The 16,603-nt window shown below is 32.0% G+C and overlaps 1 protein-coding gene across 1 annotated transcript in view; it reads left to right on the forward strand.

Annotated features, from left to right (window-relative positions):
• LOC106466132 (85/88 kDa calcium-independent phospholipase A2-like) overlaps positions 1-11,837 on the forward strand; it is a 47,221-nt gene extending 35,384 nt beyond the window's left edge. Inside the window, exons 11-13 of the mRNA XM_013926370.2 lie at positions 3,412-3,566; positions 8,039-8,206; positions 10,880-11,837. Coding sequence (XP_013781824.1) covers positions 3,412-3,566; positions 8,039-8,206; positions 10,880-11,095 — 539 coding nt within the window. The 3' untranslated portion in view covers positions 11,096-11,837. The remainder of the gene's footprint in view (positions 1-3,411; positions 3,567-8,038; positions 8,207-10,879) is intronic.
• The last annotated feature ends 4,766 nt before the right edge of the window (positions 11,838-16,603 follow it).

Raw genomic sequence — 16,603 nt, forward strand, 5'->3', positions numbered from 1 at the left:
ATGAAACAGTGTTTATATATATATATATATATATATATATATACATACATATTACACAACAGCTGAGTTAAGTGTGAAAATTTAGAACAATTTTAGATCTAAAGAGCTTTGTGAGTCATTAAGGATAAGGCAGTCTAGCTACCAGTAGACTTTCTTTAATGTAGAGGTCAAGGTCTGAAGATCCTGTGGTGATGGTAGAGAAATCGTTAAGTGAAATATTGTGAACTGTGGTTTCAGAATGTGAATGAGTGGATGAGTGGCTGGGTTTAAGTAGTGGATAGTTGGTTCTGTTAGATACTCCTAAATGTTCACAGACTCTAGTTTTTAAGTGGCATTTTGTTTATACATGAGCCATGAACGTAGAAGTTTAGGTACTTGATCTTTGTACTGAAATAAGTGTTTAATGCGGAGGCTAGTTCTGTATATTATTCTAAGATGAATTTGAGGGTAGAAGTTTTTTATTAGGGAACAGAGTTGTTCATTAATTGGCAGGGATTGTGAACCCATAAAAGTAAGGGAGATAATGAGGGGAAATTTGGGGATGGCGTGTACATTGGCTGGTGTTTGGAATTTGTTGTTTAGGAAATTGTGTGTGTAATCTTCTTTAGAAAATCAGTCAGATAGCCATTATTTAACATACGTTTATGTAGAAGGATAATTTCTTTGTGTAAAATAAAATAATTAGAACAAAGATTAAAAATTCATTTTAACAATGATGTGACCAGATATTTTAAGAAGTTGGGGATAAAACTATTGAAATTGGTGTAGAGGCCAGTAAATTTCTTTTATGATAAACAGAGGTAGAAAAGTGTTTACCTTCTTTGGTAATCCTGACATCTAGGAAAGATAAAGATTCATTTTTCTTGAGTTTGGATGTGAATTTAATATTGGGGTCTTTGGAATTAAGATAAGAAAGGAACTTGGAAACCTGGTTTGATTGATAAAATAGCAAGAAAGTGTCATCAATATAGCATTTTTAAAGGACAGGCTTGAATTCACATGGGCAGTTTTCTGGCCACTTCCATTCATTATTGCATAGAAAACTATTGGCTACCAACAGACCCAGCAGGAATCCCATGGCGATTCCATCTACCTGGTCATAAATCACGTCATTAAAAAGGAAATGGTTTAACTTTGTAGAGTAAACAAGAAGTTCCAGAAATTGGTTACGGGTGAAAGCAAGATACTTTTCAGTGACAGTGGGAAAGAGAAGGTCCACTATTAAACTTAAAATTTCATCAAGAGGGATATTCTATATAGAGATTCAATATCAAAACTGGCCATAACATATTGATCAACAGAGGGAATTTTAAAGAAGCAAATGTAAAATAATTGGTAATCGCAAATTTGTTTAAGGTGAGGGGTTTAAGGATAGGAACGATAAATTTTGACAGGATATAATTGCAAGAGCCTACAGCTGAGAGAACAGGGCGAAGAGGGTATCCAGTTTTGTGTACTTTGGGTAGACCATAAAGAATACTGGGTTTGGTGCCACATGAGGCAATTTGTTCAAGTTGTTTCAGAGATAATATTTTGACTTTTGAGGATCTTGAGGAAACGTAGGATCTTATCTTCTCTCTTAAAGGTTAGGGATAACAAGTCTGTATCTAGTTTTTATAAATTTACAAGGTTCACTGAACTGGTGGTTTATTTTATCAATTATACTCAGCCTTTTTCATAATCACTACCTTTTTAGTGGCATTCTTAACATAAATTTAGTTACAAAGTGTGCACTATCCAGTCATTTTGAAATTGGCTTTCTATAATTCTAGATCCCACTTGATAGCCTAGACATTATTACAGTTTTTTAACTCTTCAGCACTCAACAAAAATACAGGATTCTAAGAACACTTCACTTGGGACAAATAGCTGATCTATTAATATATTTATCAGCCAACTATAAATATATTTGTTGAAAGAAACACCTATACTCTTCCAGATAATTCTCAATCGAACCTTTCTTTCTAGACAATTTTTACTCACCCTTAAACTTTTTCAGACCTTTCTTGAACATGCTTCATTTATGTCTAACCAATCATGATTCAAATTCCTCATTATATTTGAAGCTTCCAAACTATAAATTGCTAGAATTTTACAATGATTTCACTCTAGCAAGTTCTAGAAATTCTTAATCTAAAAATAAAGGATTAGGTCTGAAAGACATGAAAACAAAAAATGAATTATTTTAAGTAGATCATCTATTATAGAACAATGGCCAGGATAGGCATACACATATGCTTCACATTTTCGATCCTGTTGGCTAATAATGGCAACAAAAATTAAATTGTAATATGAAACCATAAGAAAATGTCCATAGTGACTTGCACCCCATATAGGTGAGCTGCAGTTTAATTTGACTAGCAAAATTGAAACTTTTGCAAGAAAAATACCCTTCAGTAAAAGAGTTTTTGACTTGCATCTATGGTAGTCTTTATGTATTCCTTCATGCAAATATTCTTTCTGGTCATGCTGTCATACGAGATGTTTGACACTAGTTTGTGTGGTCTTTTGAAGAGTATTGAATGGTATGAAATGGCAGTAATTTCTACAGTTCATGATCTTTGATTGGTCAAAATCAAAACGTTAACCATCAGGCACTGCTTAATAACATTGATGTGTTTTTCTTTTAGACAAAGTTAACTTTACATTAACAATTGGGAAAATTCTGTCTCATTCATTTTTTTTTGCAGATTTCTCTATCAAGATTTTTTTTGTCAGCTGTTTAAACTATTCAGTAAATATATTTTTGAAGGAGCTAAGTTAGATCTAAAAATGATGTAAAAGTAGGCTTAGTTTAACATGTATTAGCTTATACAAAACTCTTAAAGGCCTGCACTTAGGAAAAGTATTGGTTTTCACTTCTTTGGTTTCAGGTTAAAGTTCTTAGCATAGTAACTCTGATTGATCATTATATTTTTATGACAATAGATGCTGTAAATGACACTTTATTGATGTTTTGACAAATTGTCAGTTTTCCATTGCTTCAGTGATGATGGACTTAGTTAAGAATTGTTGTTGATAATATATTGTTGTCAGCCTGGTAAACACCTCCAAGTGCTGAAGTGTCTGTTTACAAGATATGATTTGATCTGCATTTGCAATGAAAATAAAGATTATGAAATTACAAAAAACATTTTAGGCCCACTGATGGTTCCATAGAGCCTGCAATGATTGGTAGAGGTGGTTGCAATCTCTGTTTGGTTACATTTTGGATCAAACCTAAATTAAGAACATCTGTGTAGTAAACAAAGTAATATTACTTCATTTATAAATTTTGTGAGTGTTTTGAAAATTTGAATTGTAATTTTGATTAGGGGTAGTGAAACAGATGATTATAAATTTTCATATTTGTTTTGTGATATAAGCACTTCTATACAAGCCTTTTTGTTTTCACTGTTACATTAATGATAGAACAAAAAGTTTGGAAGGCTGCCAGGGCATCAGGAGCTGCACCAACTTATTTTCGGCCTGACGGTCCTTTTCTTGATGGAGGTTTAATAGCAAATAATCCAACATTAGATGCCATGACTGAAATTCACCAGTTTAATGAAGCCTTAAAATGTACTGTAAGTAATAACATAGATGTTATAACAGAAAACAACAAATAAATGCTGTTACAGTATGATAAAATATGAAATACTAAGAAATAATTTAAAATGCTGTTAATATATACATATATTTGGTCATTTTCTAATCTAAGGACCTTAAAGGTTGAAGGTAATTTGGCTAAGTGTTGACCACATTTTTTCCCTTATAGTGAATTTATTTTTTAATGTACAGTGGTAGCTGGTTACATAATGTAAATTTACATAAATCCTAAAATACACTAAAAATGTGACGAAGGTAATTTATTACAAATGTAATAAAACCAATAATTTTGTGGAAAACATACAACTTTAAAGTTTTTGTATTGGTAATCTTCATTTTCCTGCTTTTTTTTTCTGTATTCTTTTCTTGATATGATAGAGTTGGAGGGTTTTTTGTTTGATAACTTCAAAACGGCATCTATCAAGCTGTATATACCCACCTCGTATCATTTAGATGATTTATGCTACTTCTAGAGATGAGCCTTTGTTGTAATTCATCATAAATTGTAAATTTTTTATGTCATGGTTTCTAATATTACCTGTTTATATCTTTTGTTTCTTTCTCAATTATTTCTTTTGATTTTTAACTTTTCACTGTGATTGCTGAGTAGGAGCTTAATATCTACTTCTTGAATTAAATTGTTTGCTTTTTGGAATTTGTCAAGGGTTTATTTTATTAACTGCATTTGGCTCTTTTTCTCTAATCGTCTTAGACATGTTTTATATCTGTTAGTTGTTTTTAACTTTGTTGGGGTTGAAAGAGGGTTTTTGTAGTTAGCTCAGGACAAGAACAGAAAGAATATTATACTGCATTTACTAATCAGACTAAGGGTCTAATTGCTGTATTTCAGAATTCATAGTTTTTGCCACTTGCTGTTTCAAACAGCATATTCAAGAGAAAGAATCTCTGCTCATACCAATTTTTACAAGTGTCTTTGTCTCCCCTTGAGATGAATGTCCCTTCCCAGGAAGCGGACGCAGACACAACCAAACTGGTACAATTCTCCGTATGATGCTATTTGTCATATGTAACCTTTATTTAGGTAAGAGAGTTAGCTCATGTGTACTAAGTGACTAATTGAAAAAAACAATTTCTGAGGCCATACTTGTACAGAAAATAATGTCAGCAATGGAACTATTAAACCCGGAAAAATGTATGATAATATTTGAAGAAAAAAAAAATTATGTTAGCCAAAAGATTGTTTAAACTTCACACAACTTTCACTGACTCTTGAATTTCCTTCAGTGTGTAACAGGTGCTGAAAATATGAGCAATGCAATTAGATGTTGCCTAATGAGAAAAGTAAGCCACTTAGTGTGAAAACAAAGAGAAACAGGGCAGAGATATGTAATGTAAGCTATGTGACTGGATCAAAGCTAAACTGATGTTAGGACTGACCATTAGAAGTGAGAAATCACAAAGTAAAGTAATAAAGACAATGAACTACCTAAATGAAAGCAACATGGCAGTGCCAGCAAAAATACTAGTTAAAAAAGCTGATAAGCAGAAGGTTTATTGAAGATGTTCAAGGATCCAACAATTGTGCTGTGAGCACATAACTGTACTGGTGGCTGCACTTCAGAAACGTGGGTTTGGACTTGTGAACTCATTTGAAATGAATAATTTTAACTTTAAACAGTGGGTGCTGTTTTTTAACCAATCTTCATTTTCACCTTATCACACTCTTACTTGTTGCCTGTGACAGTGACTTTCTGTTGTTTGTGTTCTCCTGGCACAAGCTAAGATCTGCAAAATTCCAGCTGGGATATTTTGAAGATTCATAGATTCTATAGGTGGTGATATCTAAACTTTACACCTATTGAACATATAACTGTGTGGCCATTACAATTTCCTCTTCCTCCTCTTGACACTTACTTCACAATAACTTCCTCAACCTTTACTGCATCCTTTATTTCAAGGAAATGTGATTGTTGCCTTTTCATAAATCTTCTATTTGAGCAAAATTGATGTTTTTCAGCTTCAAGATTAAGAAATTTTGGAAACTTCATGGTATACCATTTAAGGGCCATTAGATGATCATCTTTGATGTCTTTCTTTCCCCATCCTGCTTCCCCAATATACAACCATCTGTATTGCCTTTCTCTCTCCATCCTTCCTCCTTAACATACAACTATCTTTATTACCTTTCTCCATCTTGTCTCCCCAATATACAACCATCTGTATTGCCTTTCTCTCTCCATCCTTCCTCCTTAACATACAACTATCTTTAATACCTTTCTCCATCTTGCTTCCCCAATATACAACCATCTGTATTGCCTTTCTCTCTCCATCCTTCCTCCTTAACATACAACTATCTTTAATACCTTTCTCCATCTTGCCTCATTAAAATACAACCATCTTTAATACCTTTCTCCATCTTGCCTCATTAAAATACAACCATCTCTGATACTTTTCTCTCTTTATCCTGTATCCCTAATATATTACTATCTTGATGCCTTCCTTTCTTTCTGTATCCTGCCTTCCAAAGATTTTAGAGATATTTCACAGAGTCTTCCAGTTCAGTACCCTTATATTTTTTGTGTGTTTCCTGCTTGTTTTGGTTTTAATGTGAAAATTTACTCTCATTCCTACTGCACATGAACAGTTAGTTCAATCTTGTCATGTTGGAATTTGAGTTGATTGTAATGACTTGGTGTACATTTGATTTAGCTTTTTTGGACGTGATGGCTTATTAAACACTTAATGAAATTCTTATTTCTGTTCTCATTTGTGGTTGTGATATATAAAAAATCCACATAATACTTTTATTTTATTGTATTCATATGCTGCCTAAGTATCTACTTCTTCTGGAAGAGTAGGTATAACTTTTTGTTATCACTTTACAGAAAATGTGTGCAAATACTCTTTTTTTAGTTGAAATAACTGATTTATCTTGAATGCTTTGTTTTCTGGGTTCACTTTCTTCTTCATACTATGCATTATCAGATCATGTGCAGATGCCCCGTAAAGTTTACACTGCAGTGGTGTCTGAATGGATCCCAAACTATGATTATTGTGTGTCTCAATTTGTCATCGTTGGATCTTTATATTTTAAAGCATACTTTGATTTCTGCTAGGGGTTAGGTTTAAAATGATATTGTGTCAGTCTTGAAGTATCCATATGTGTCATATACTGATATAAACATTTTAGAATTGTGAGCTGTTTATCAAGTTTATAATTTGTTTTTCAGTACCACCTGTACAGTTGAGTATCAACTGCCATGGGGTAATCTAGTACCAGATCAGTAATCAGTATCAGTAATCTAGTACCAGATCAGTAATCAGTATCAGTAATCTAGTACCAGGTTTCTTCTCTTGGACTTCCAAGTTTTCAGTCACAATCTGAGCTAGGTGTGAACCTTGCTTAGTTAACTTGTTCCTTTTCTAATATTTCAATATTTGAATAGACTGTTCTTGACAACAAGTGTTGGTCCTTCTGTAGAAAGATGCTAACTCTGACTGTTCTCCATATTCAGTGTATTGAATTTTGTTTTCTTGCAATCCAGAGATGAGCTGGGCATGGGGCTGTGATTAGTAATTCCTAGGTTCAAGTTTGTTATGTCACTGAACATTCTTCACACTTTTAGCTGTGAGCACAAAACAGTAACAGCCAATCCTGATTTTCAATTTAGAATAGTGATGTAAGGAGTGGGTACTGCTGTCTGGTTGTTCTCCTTTTTGCCAGCAGTCCAAAATAGATACAGCTATGCCTGAACCATGGGGTTTCTGTGCAGGCAATTTAGCCTATGTATCTCATAAGGTGCCATTGGGCTGAAAATACCATACTATTAAGAGCTACATATTTTTAAGAATTGAAATGGAACTGAATTGCTATTTCATCTGTGGATAGAAAAACTGTTTGTTTCTGAGGAAATTATCTGAATTGATTAAGTACATTAGATAAGCTACTGATTATTTAAGATAGTGAAAAATATACTAAACTATAGCATAGGAATTTGATTAGTCACAAGATGGAGGAAACAAGATGGCTATTATAAAGATGAACTTTCTGTCTTTCTAAAAGTAACTGTTTGAATTCCATTTTGATTAATGAAAAAATTGAAATATTTAAACTTTAACTGTCATATGTTTTATAAAAAAAGTGCTTATGTATATTTCATTTGGCATGTGAGCTTAATGATGTTCTGCTTTATGTTTCATAATGAGATTTAACCTTAAATTGCTCTTAAAAAATGATTTTTTGAAGGTAAAGAATGTTTAGTAAATAAGAAGTTGAAAGAACAATATATCATACAGTATTAATTAAAAAAATATGTATAGAGATATGTTTTGGAAAGTATACTGTTTAATGTAAATCATGCAAAAAGTATTAAGCTTTTTTCTGTTTTTGTTAGGCATGTGTCCTATTCGTTTTTAAGTTTTCTGTTTTCACAGATGCTAGGAAAAGTATGTTTTATTATTTTCACTTCACATTTTTGAAAAACTACAGGGGCAAGAAGATCAGGTTAGAAAACTTGGATTAGTAGTGTCACTTGGTACAGGAGTAGTGCCAGTTACTGAAGTGAAACGTGTTGATGTATTTCGACCAGATGGGATATGGGATACAATGAAGTTAGCGTTCGGAATGAGTGCGCTTGGACAGCTGATTGTGGATCAAGTTTGTAGTTCACTCTCACCTGTTTTATTATTACTTACCCTCTCATATGTATGTTTAAGTACATGTTTCCTGGTTACCAAAATGCTTGAGAATTAATTTTAAAGTCTCTGCCCACCCCTTACCCGTAAAGTACCAAATCTAATGTATTAAACATCAGCCATACTTTCCACAATTACTGATTGATATAAACTTTAAAACAATCTAGTATATGTTAAGGACACTTGTGTACAATAAACAGTTATTAAGAAGACGGTTAGTGATTAAGAAAAAGTAAGTTAACTTTTAATATTTTCCTTTGTATAAATCGATGCATCATGGAATATTTGGGTAAAAGTATAGAAACTAACTACTTAATCTGTTTTGACCCACTAGTTAAAAGCATTATATGGTTGTTCTTGTCAACCCATCATGAAAATAGTTATAAAGTTGAGATTTTTAGTTAAGTACTTGAATTATTGTTCTACATGTAGTAATGCTTCAACTGTAACTTTTAAAAAATCTGAAGTAGACATTAGGTAAACTTTTATGCTATTGAATAACCATAATTTTAGACATGGTGAAATATATCTTTAGTTTATAACTTCTCCAAAACATGTTTGAATTTCTTTTGAAGTTCTCTGAACATGAATAATTTAGGCTGTTAAGTATCTAGAGTTTATCAGCTTTCTTTAAATATAAGCTTATGTTTAGTATAGTATTGAAATTGAATAATCTTATTCCTATTAATATTAATAATTATAAACCTTTAAATTCATAATTTAGTTCTGATGGAGCAGTGATAACATTGGTACTCATGCATCACCTTTAATCCTTGTTCTGGGATCTGAAATTGTCTAATACTGTGATCTTCTTGTAAAAAACAAAACTTTGGTTGTGCTGTAAAATATATTACCTTGTTTCTGTACAAAACTCGGTACCTGAGACCTGTATAGAGAGTATACACCTACCTAGCTTTGTAGGTCCAGGAATTTTATAATACTTTATTTAATCTGGTGATCTCACATTTAGAATTAGTAATACTCACATGTCTGTAAATTATATAGTTACGATGTGAGCATTATTTTTGAAAAATTTGTAACACTCATGTTCTATATTAATAAAGATTATTTGTACTTTAAACTTCCTAGTGTTACAACAGGTAAATTAACTCCATGAATTCTGTAATTTTCAAGTAACTGTCACAAACTTGACAACATCTGAGTTCTGTTGTAACATTGATAATCTTAGCCCTACTTTAACCTGATAACCTCAGTCACATACAAAAGTTTATACATGAGATTTGCTATACTAGTGATAAATGTGAATTAGTATAAGTTTTATTGCAATTTTTATTGATTATTGTTCTCTTGCATTTTTGGTAGGTCAATAGTCTGTGAGATTAGAGAGTTGCTAATGTGACTCCTATTTTTAAAAAAAGTCGTACTTCTAGAGTGTGAAAAATTCTAGAGTCTGATGAAAGAAGTTTTACAAAAATAATTTAGCAAAATATGATAGCATAAATGAAAATCAACTTTTTTCAGTGATATTGCTTGTTATCTGGATAATAGAAAAGGTGTAGTTTTAATGTACATTGATTTTTTAATAAAGCTTTTGATATGTTGCTATTCAAAATATTACCTAAGAAAAATCATGTTGGTAGGGTTTGAGGAAAGACTAGTTGATAGGGTGGTAGAATAAGAGAAAGCAAAAGATTTCTCATTTCTGGAGTCCAATCAAACTGGATTCTTGTTATAAGTGGAATGCCCCAGGGGTCAGTTTTTAGGGCCTTAACTAGTAAAGTTTTCTAATGGCATTAAAGTCATGGATATCTCTAGCTATGTTAATGATGTTGAGGTAATGCAGAATGTCTTCGATAAATTGTTAAGTTCGACAAATATCTGGAAAATTGTCTTTAATTATAGTAGGCACAAGGTAATATATTTGGGTTATCAAAATTTTGGTCACAATTTTAATATAGATGGGAACCTACTCAATAGCATGACTGAAAAAAGAAACTTAGAATAGTTATGGGTAAGTCACTCAAGCAATTAAAGCAGTACTCTATTGCTAGTATTAAAGCCAATAGAATTTTAGAGTGTGTTTATAAACCAAATAGGTAATTATATTTCTATGCAAATCACTAATAAGGATTCACTTGATATACTGTGTACAGTTCTTCTTTCCTTATCCAAAAAAATTATATTGACTTATTGAGAAGGGTTAAGAGGGGGTTATTAGAATGACTCTATGGATGGAAAGATTATCTTACGAGGTTAGGTTAAGATAACTTATTTTATATTTTCTCTTTAAGAAATGAAGGGTAAGAGGTGTTCTTATTCAAGTTGATAAGAATTGTCTGGGATATCAATAGGATGAAGGCCTCCGATTTATTTTTCTACATTCTGAAAGTGATAGGATGAGATGACACAAGTTTAAGATTTGAAAAAGACAGGCTAGCTAGGCTACAGTTAAAACAGTTATAGTTTTCTAACAAGGATGGATTTATATTTTTACTTTTCTCAACATTGGGTGGATGTGTAAAGACATCCTTGAAGGACCAAATGGTAACATTGTTATTCACAAGTTGTATTGTATTGTGGAATTCTGATTTATCATTTAAAATAAAGTAAAATCACTGTTGCAGTAATATAGAAATATTTGGTACATGCTAACAGAGAAATACTTCTTTATCAGGCCACACAAGCCAATGGAAGTGTTGTACGTCGAGCACAAGCATGGTGTAACATGATTGGAGTTCCTTATTTTCGCATCAATCCTCCAATCTCTCAGGATGTAGCATTGGATGAAGTGGACAACATTGTTTTAGTAAAAATGTTGTGGGAAACAATCATGTACATTAATCAGCACAGACAAGAGATGACAGCTTTAACACTTTTGATGTCTAGGTAATAACACATTAAAGAAATATATGGAAATGTCCTGATTTGATTACTAAGTCAATTATAACTTGCATTAGTATTCAGCTGTTTCACTAGATGGCCCATTTTCATGGAAAGATTAAAGGCATGATGTGTTAAGTGTGAGATGAGGTTATTATATAATTTAGCAGTCAAAAATATATTCTTAGTAATATTTTTCTTTGCATTGTTTTTTTTTCATCTAAGTTATTTGTATCTTTGTAGAGACTAGAACCATTGTTCATATCTTTTATTATTGAATAATTTGAAGGATTACTTCAGTATTTCTTTTGTAATTATGGCATTGGATATCAAAATAAAGGGATAAGTAATAAACAAATGCAATAAACATGTAATAATAACTTGGATACACTATAAACCTATGGAAGTAAAACTGGTACTTCATGCTTAAAGAAAAAAGCAAAATACAAATTTATGTATGGGAAAAAAGGCAGTATATCATAGAACATGTGAAAAAAATGTTTTTGTAATTAGATAAATAAATACACTACATATAACAATTAGGGTAAATACAACATACATATGGAAATAGAGAGAAGCCGTCATTTGTGTGTGTGCGTATGTCTGTATGTATGTATATATAGATACACACACGAGAGTTATTATAAGTCCATGCATAAAAAATGTAAGGATATTCTGTACATATTTCATACACAATGAAACAGCGGTGTATTACATTCTTGTAACAGTACAGATGATTCACCATGAACACAGGACAATGAAGAGTATATTAAACAAAATCCTAGATCAAATAAAGTTGTAGTGGTTGATGTAACCTATTTCTTGACCATCATATTGTCAGTTACAAATGGGTGGAATGATCAGAATACAATGCTCACAATAGAAAAATTTAGTTGCTTTAGATGTAGAATTATAAGGAAAGTGAAGGATAGATATTCTTCAGACCCTTCTTATTTACTCTAATCTTGAATGTTATTTATGATGCATTTATTATGTTTAGTTTTTCAGAAAACTAAATGTGATTCTTTTGTTATTGTACAAGGTATTCAGATCATAGTACTTAATTATTTTTAATAGTTTAAGGGAAGATTTGACTTTGAGAATACTCTTTCTCTCTAAAGTGTTATTACATATGAAGAGTATAAAATTGATTGAAGGTTTTTTTTTAGTTTTGCATTGAGTTTTTCATTTACAAACACTACATGATCATAACAGTAAAAGTTTCAGGGGTAAGAGTGCACAACACAATTATGTAAATAATGATTTTCTTCATTATTATAGTTTTAGTTGTGTAATTCTGATACAGTTCAGTAAATCTTGTATTGACACAACGTTTTTGTTGCTTACAGTTAGCATTTGTTATAGAAACTAACATTTAATATTTGAAATAATCAAAAAAGTTTTTCTAAAGAAATGGAAGCATTTTAGAATTAAAAGCTGTTTTAATGTTAAATATGTATGATAAGAAATGTAAAAATACAAAATGCATAGTGTTTATGTAAATAAAGGCGAAAAATGCTATTGTAGTTGCAAGATATTATGAAATTACATTTACAAGGACCACCTCAGTATTGCCAAAAGAATAACTAGATTTTTGTTTTAATGTTCTTGACTTTCAGAATGGGATACACTTTTTTTTAATTTACCCCATTAGTCATGGTTTAAACATTACTTGCAACTCCTGCTGTCAGTTAAAAGGTATAAAAACATTTGGTTACTCTGCTATAACTTAAATCATGAATTTATTAGTTCTCAAATGGGAAACTTGTTTGTTGAGTAGTTACTAACTCAAGTAGATTGAAATGCTATATTTTCTTAATGCTCGTGTAATTTCACAAGCTTGAGTAGCATATGCAGATTTTATAAATTTTAGAAGACTTCTTGTGATTCATTATTAACCTTATTCAGCTGTTACTACTACTTATAGATAGTAATTGAGAGAGGTTTATATAACAATGATGTTTGTTTTATACTAAACGTTGCTTACTCCTCAAAGTTGAAAAAGCAGATTATGAAATTATAAGTTCTTTTGCCATTTTATTTAAGCTAAAAAACTTTAATTTCAAAAATCACAAACACTTAATAGCTGACTTTCGTTTTTTTCCAGGAATCGTACGTACTTCAGATTAATGAGTGATTTTCTAATTAAGATTGTCAATATTTTTTCTTGAAATACAGCTGCTAAAACCTTCTAAAGCACAAAAGGTTCTTATTACTAAAAAATAGTGATGTGCAAAAGCAGCTTGGAAGAATAATGAATTGTGTAACAAGTATATCACACAGTGTATCAAGTTTACAATGCATGTTATGATACATTCTTTTAAATGAGGATTTAAACAGTATAAAAATACTTAATATAAATTTCATTTTGCAAAATATGCATTTAAGATATTAGATTTCAACTGCACTTTCCAAGTAGCTAAATTAACAAAAGTATCAATTGCTAGTTACCAAAAAATAAACTTTTAAAATATCTCATACTATTCCATAATATGAATGTCAAGTACAAAATTGAAAAAAGTAATTAATTAAATTTTACTCTGTCAAATATGAAATAAAGTAGATTTAGCAAAGTATTTTGTTTTGCTATTAAGTAAAAACTTAATTTAAATCTATACAGAAAATTTACTTTATCTGTGAAATAGTTTATTGAATACAAATAAACAAATATATATGAAAAAAAAAGGAAGACCCTTTCCTGAAGAATGTATATTATTTCATAGAGGTGAGGTGTGGTCTAATTGATTGTGCATTTGGATTGTAATGTAAGGATTTGTGATTGGGAACTCTGTTGTAGCAAAAATTTGCTCTTCATTTCAGTGCTGTGGATGCATTATAAAAATGATAGTCAGAAGCATTGCTAGGTACTTAAAATATTCGGGGCTTAAGCCTATAGGCACGGTGATTTTCAGCATTTCAGTATGATATTGATCATGGTTTTCTGTTTTTATTTTTCAAGACATCACTGGTTATTTGGGGCACTTTCAAATAGAATCTGGGTATGGGACTTGTGTGCCAGTGCCTAGTGATATCTCTGGTGACAGTCACTTCCCACTGTTTAGTCAGACAAGAGTATCCCAAAAGCTGGTTGTGGATGCTGTTGACTGGCTTCCATTTCTCTAGTCTATCAGTTCAAAATTAGATAAGGCTATTGTAGATAGTGCTTTTGTGTGGCATTGTATGAAAACTCTGAAATAAGCAAAAACTGTTTTTTAGGTTACACTGACTTTAAACTTCCCAGCTAACTTAGCTTAATAATGAGGATAGAATTGACTAAGTTAACTTTATCCTAATTCATAAATTATTGTAATCACAGCTCACTTAAACATTGTAATCTAGTGCTGAATCTAGAGTAAGCATGGCCAGTTAAAACTAGTCCTAAATACAGCTAACTTATCTTGGTCTTGAAGCTACAATAAACATAGCTGACTATACCTAACCTTCGAGCTAGTATAAATGGAGCTTACTTAAACATGGTAATCTGGTGTTGAAGTTAGAGCAAGCATGACCAATTTAACCTAGTCCTAAACATAGCTAACTTATCCTGCTCCTGAAGGTACAATAGACATATTTGACTTAACCAAATTCTAAAGTTAAAGTTAAGACAGCTGACTTAATGACTTGGCTCATTCTTGAAGTGAAAGTAAACACGACTAACTTAACTTAGTTTTGAAGCTAGAGTAAACACATCCTACTTAGCTTTTTCCTGAAACCCTTCAACATGGATTCCTCTACATGGTGAAGGGGACTTTCCAGGGAAGGTTCTGCCAGTGTAACATACCATTTTTGCAATCCAAATATACACCCATGTCCTTGCTTTGCAAACAGTCCATTACAGAGAGGTGAAGATCCTGGTAGTTGAGTGATGCCTGGATTACTACAACACTACTTTAGCTTGAATTCCTGTCAACAGATGGTCATGGAGTGGTTCCCTCAAGGTCAGGTCTATTATGGTTAGAGTCAACCAAATGCCAGTAACAGATGAACTCAGCTGGTGTTGTGGACATTATGTCTGATCTTGGTGTTTGGGTATTGTGTCCATAAAACTCTGTTGTTGATGGACTCTATGGTGGGTGGGGTAATAAATACCAAAAGAATATACTAATAATCAAACTATCTTGTACCAGTAACTCTATAAATGAATACTCACCACCTTCAATACCTGTGCCTTGATTTACAATTCTCCATTCTTTGTCAGAAACATCACTAGGTAGCATCTCTCTTTATATAGAAGAGTCTCTACAGTTGGTAAAGTAATTAATATCTGGGGACCTGTTGATCAAAACATCATTTACAAGTCAAAGGCCATTGAGATAACCCTCATAATACTTTGAATTTTTCAGTATGTGTTGTATTTGAGAGGGATCTTATTAACCATTTTACCATGGAAAGTGACTATAGTAGACTGAAGATTAATTGTTGTTGACAGCAGAAATCGACTTTTCTCCATGGTTGTCAAAACTTTTTTACCTCTAAAGCAGAAAGTGACAACCCTCCACGAGCTTGAATTGGCTGCCGGACACTGAATATGCTGTCATTTGAGAGCATGAGTAGGAAACACAGGTATAAAAAATCTCCTATCTTGGGCTCCAGATGGTAGATGAAGTGAGGCATCCATGCCACCCACATGCAGAGATATCAGTTGATTGTTATATTTTCTCTGTGTTTTACCATAATTTAGTTAAATTATTGCTGCCATAACATCAAGATATGCATTATAAGTGTGTCTTATATTTCACCATAATGCATAATACAGCATAATATGCTGCTAATTTCGATGTTTTTTGATGGAGAAATGGCATTGATTGGGGACTGATTGTGAAATCTAATTACGTGGTGAGGGGGTTAATATAGTGTCAACATTTCTTGCCGAACTCTAGTTGAAAGGTGTCAGCTGTCAGGCAAATAAAAAGAATGGAATACCTAAGTGACTAAAGTTCTCATATTGACATACATACTTTGCACATCTCCTGATGTAAAGGTACGTTATTTGGCCTTATGTTCGTAACCCTTTCCATTATTTCCAATTTCAATGGTTTGGACACTCCAACTCCTCTTGGTATGTTTTGAAAATATGTGCTCATTGCAGTGGCAAATATGAAAAAGTTTCACGCTATATCAAAATGACGAGAGAAAAAAAGAGAGAGGGTTGCTATCATTATAATTTATCCACTGGGAAGATCATAACTATTAGATGAAAATGCTTATGAAAGAAAAAGTACTTCCGAAGACATCTTGAGATTAACAATTTTGTGTGTGTGATAATCGTGGACTCAACTTTCATTGTGAGAAGAAATAAAATTGTGTCGCTGCAAGAAAGTCTACCCACCAAGAGCCACAAGATATATCTGTTTGGTGTATTTACGTGTTTTACACTCACCAAAAAAGAAACCTATCATTCTATAGGTATTTGAAGAACTTGTAGCAATCCGCCAATGAAAGAATAGACCATTCCAAGCTTTAACTTGTTGTTAAACAAATGTTTAAACAAATCTAATTATTCAATTATGTACAAGCT

The sequence above is a fragment of the Limulus polyphemus genome, unplaced genomic scaffold (genome assembly GCF_000517525.1).
Source record: "Limulus polyphemus unplaced genomic scaffold, Limulus_polyphemus-2.1.2 Scaffold2163, whole genome shotgun sequence".
NCBI lineage: Eukaryota > Metazoa > Arthropoda > Merostomata > Xiphosura > Limulidae > Limulus > Limulus polyphemus.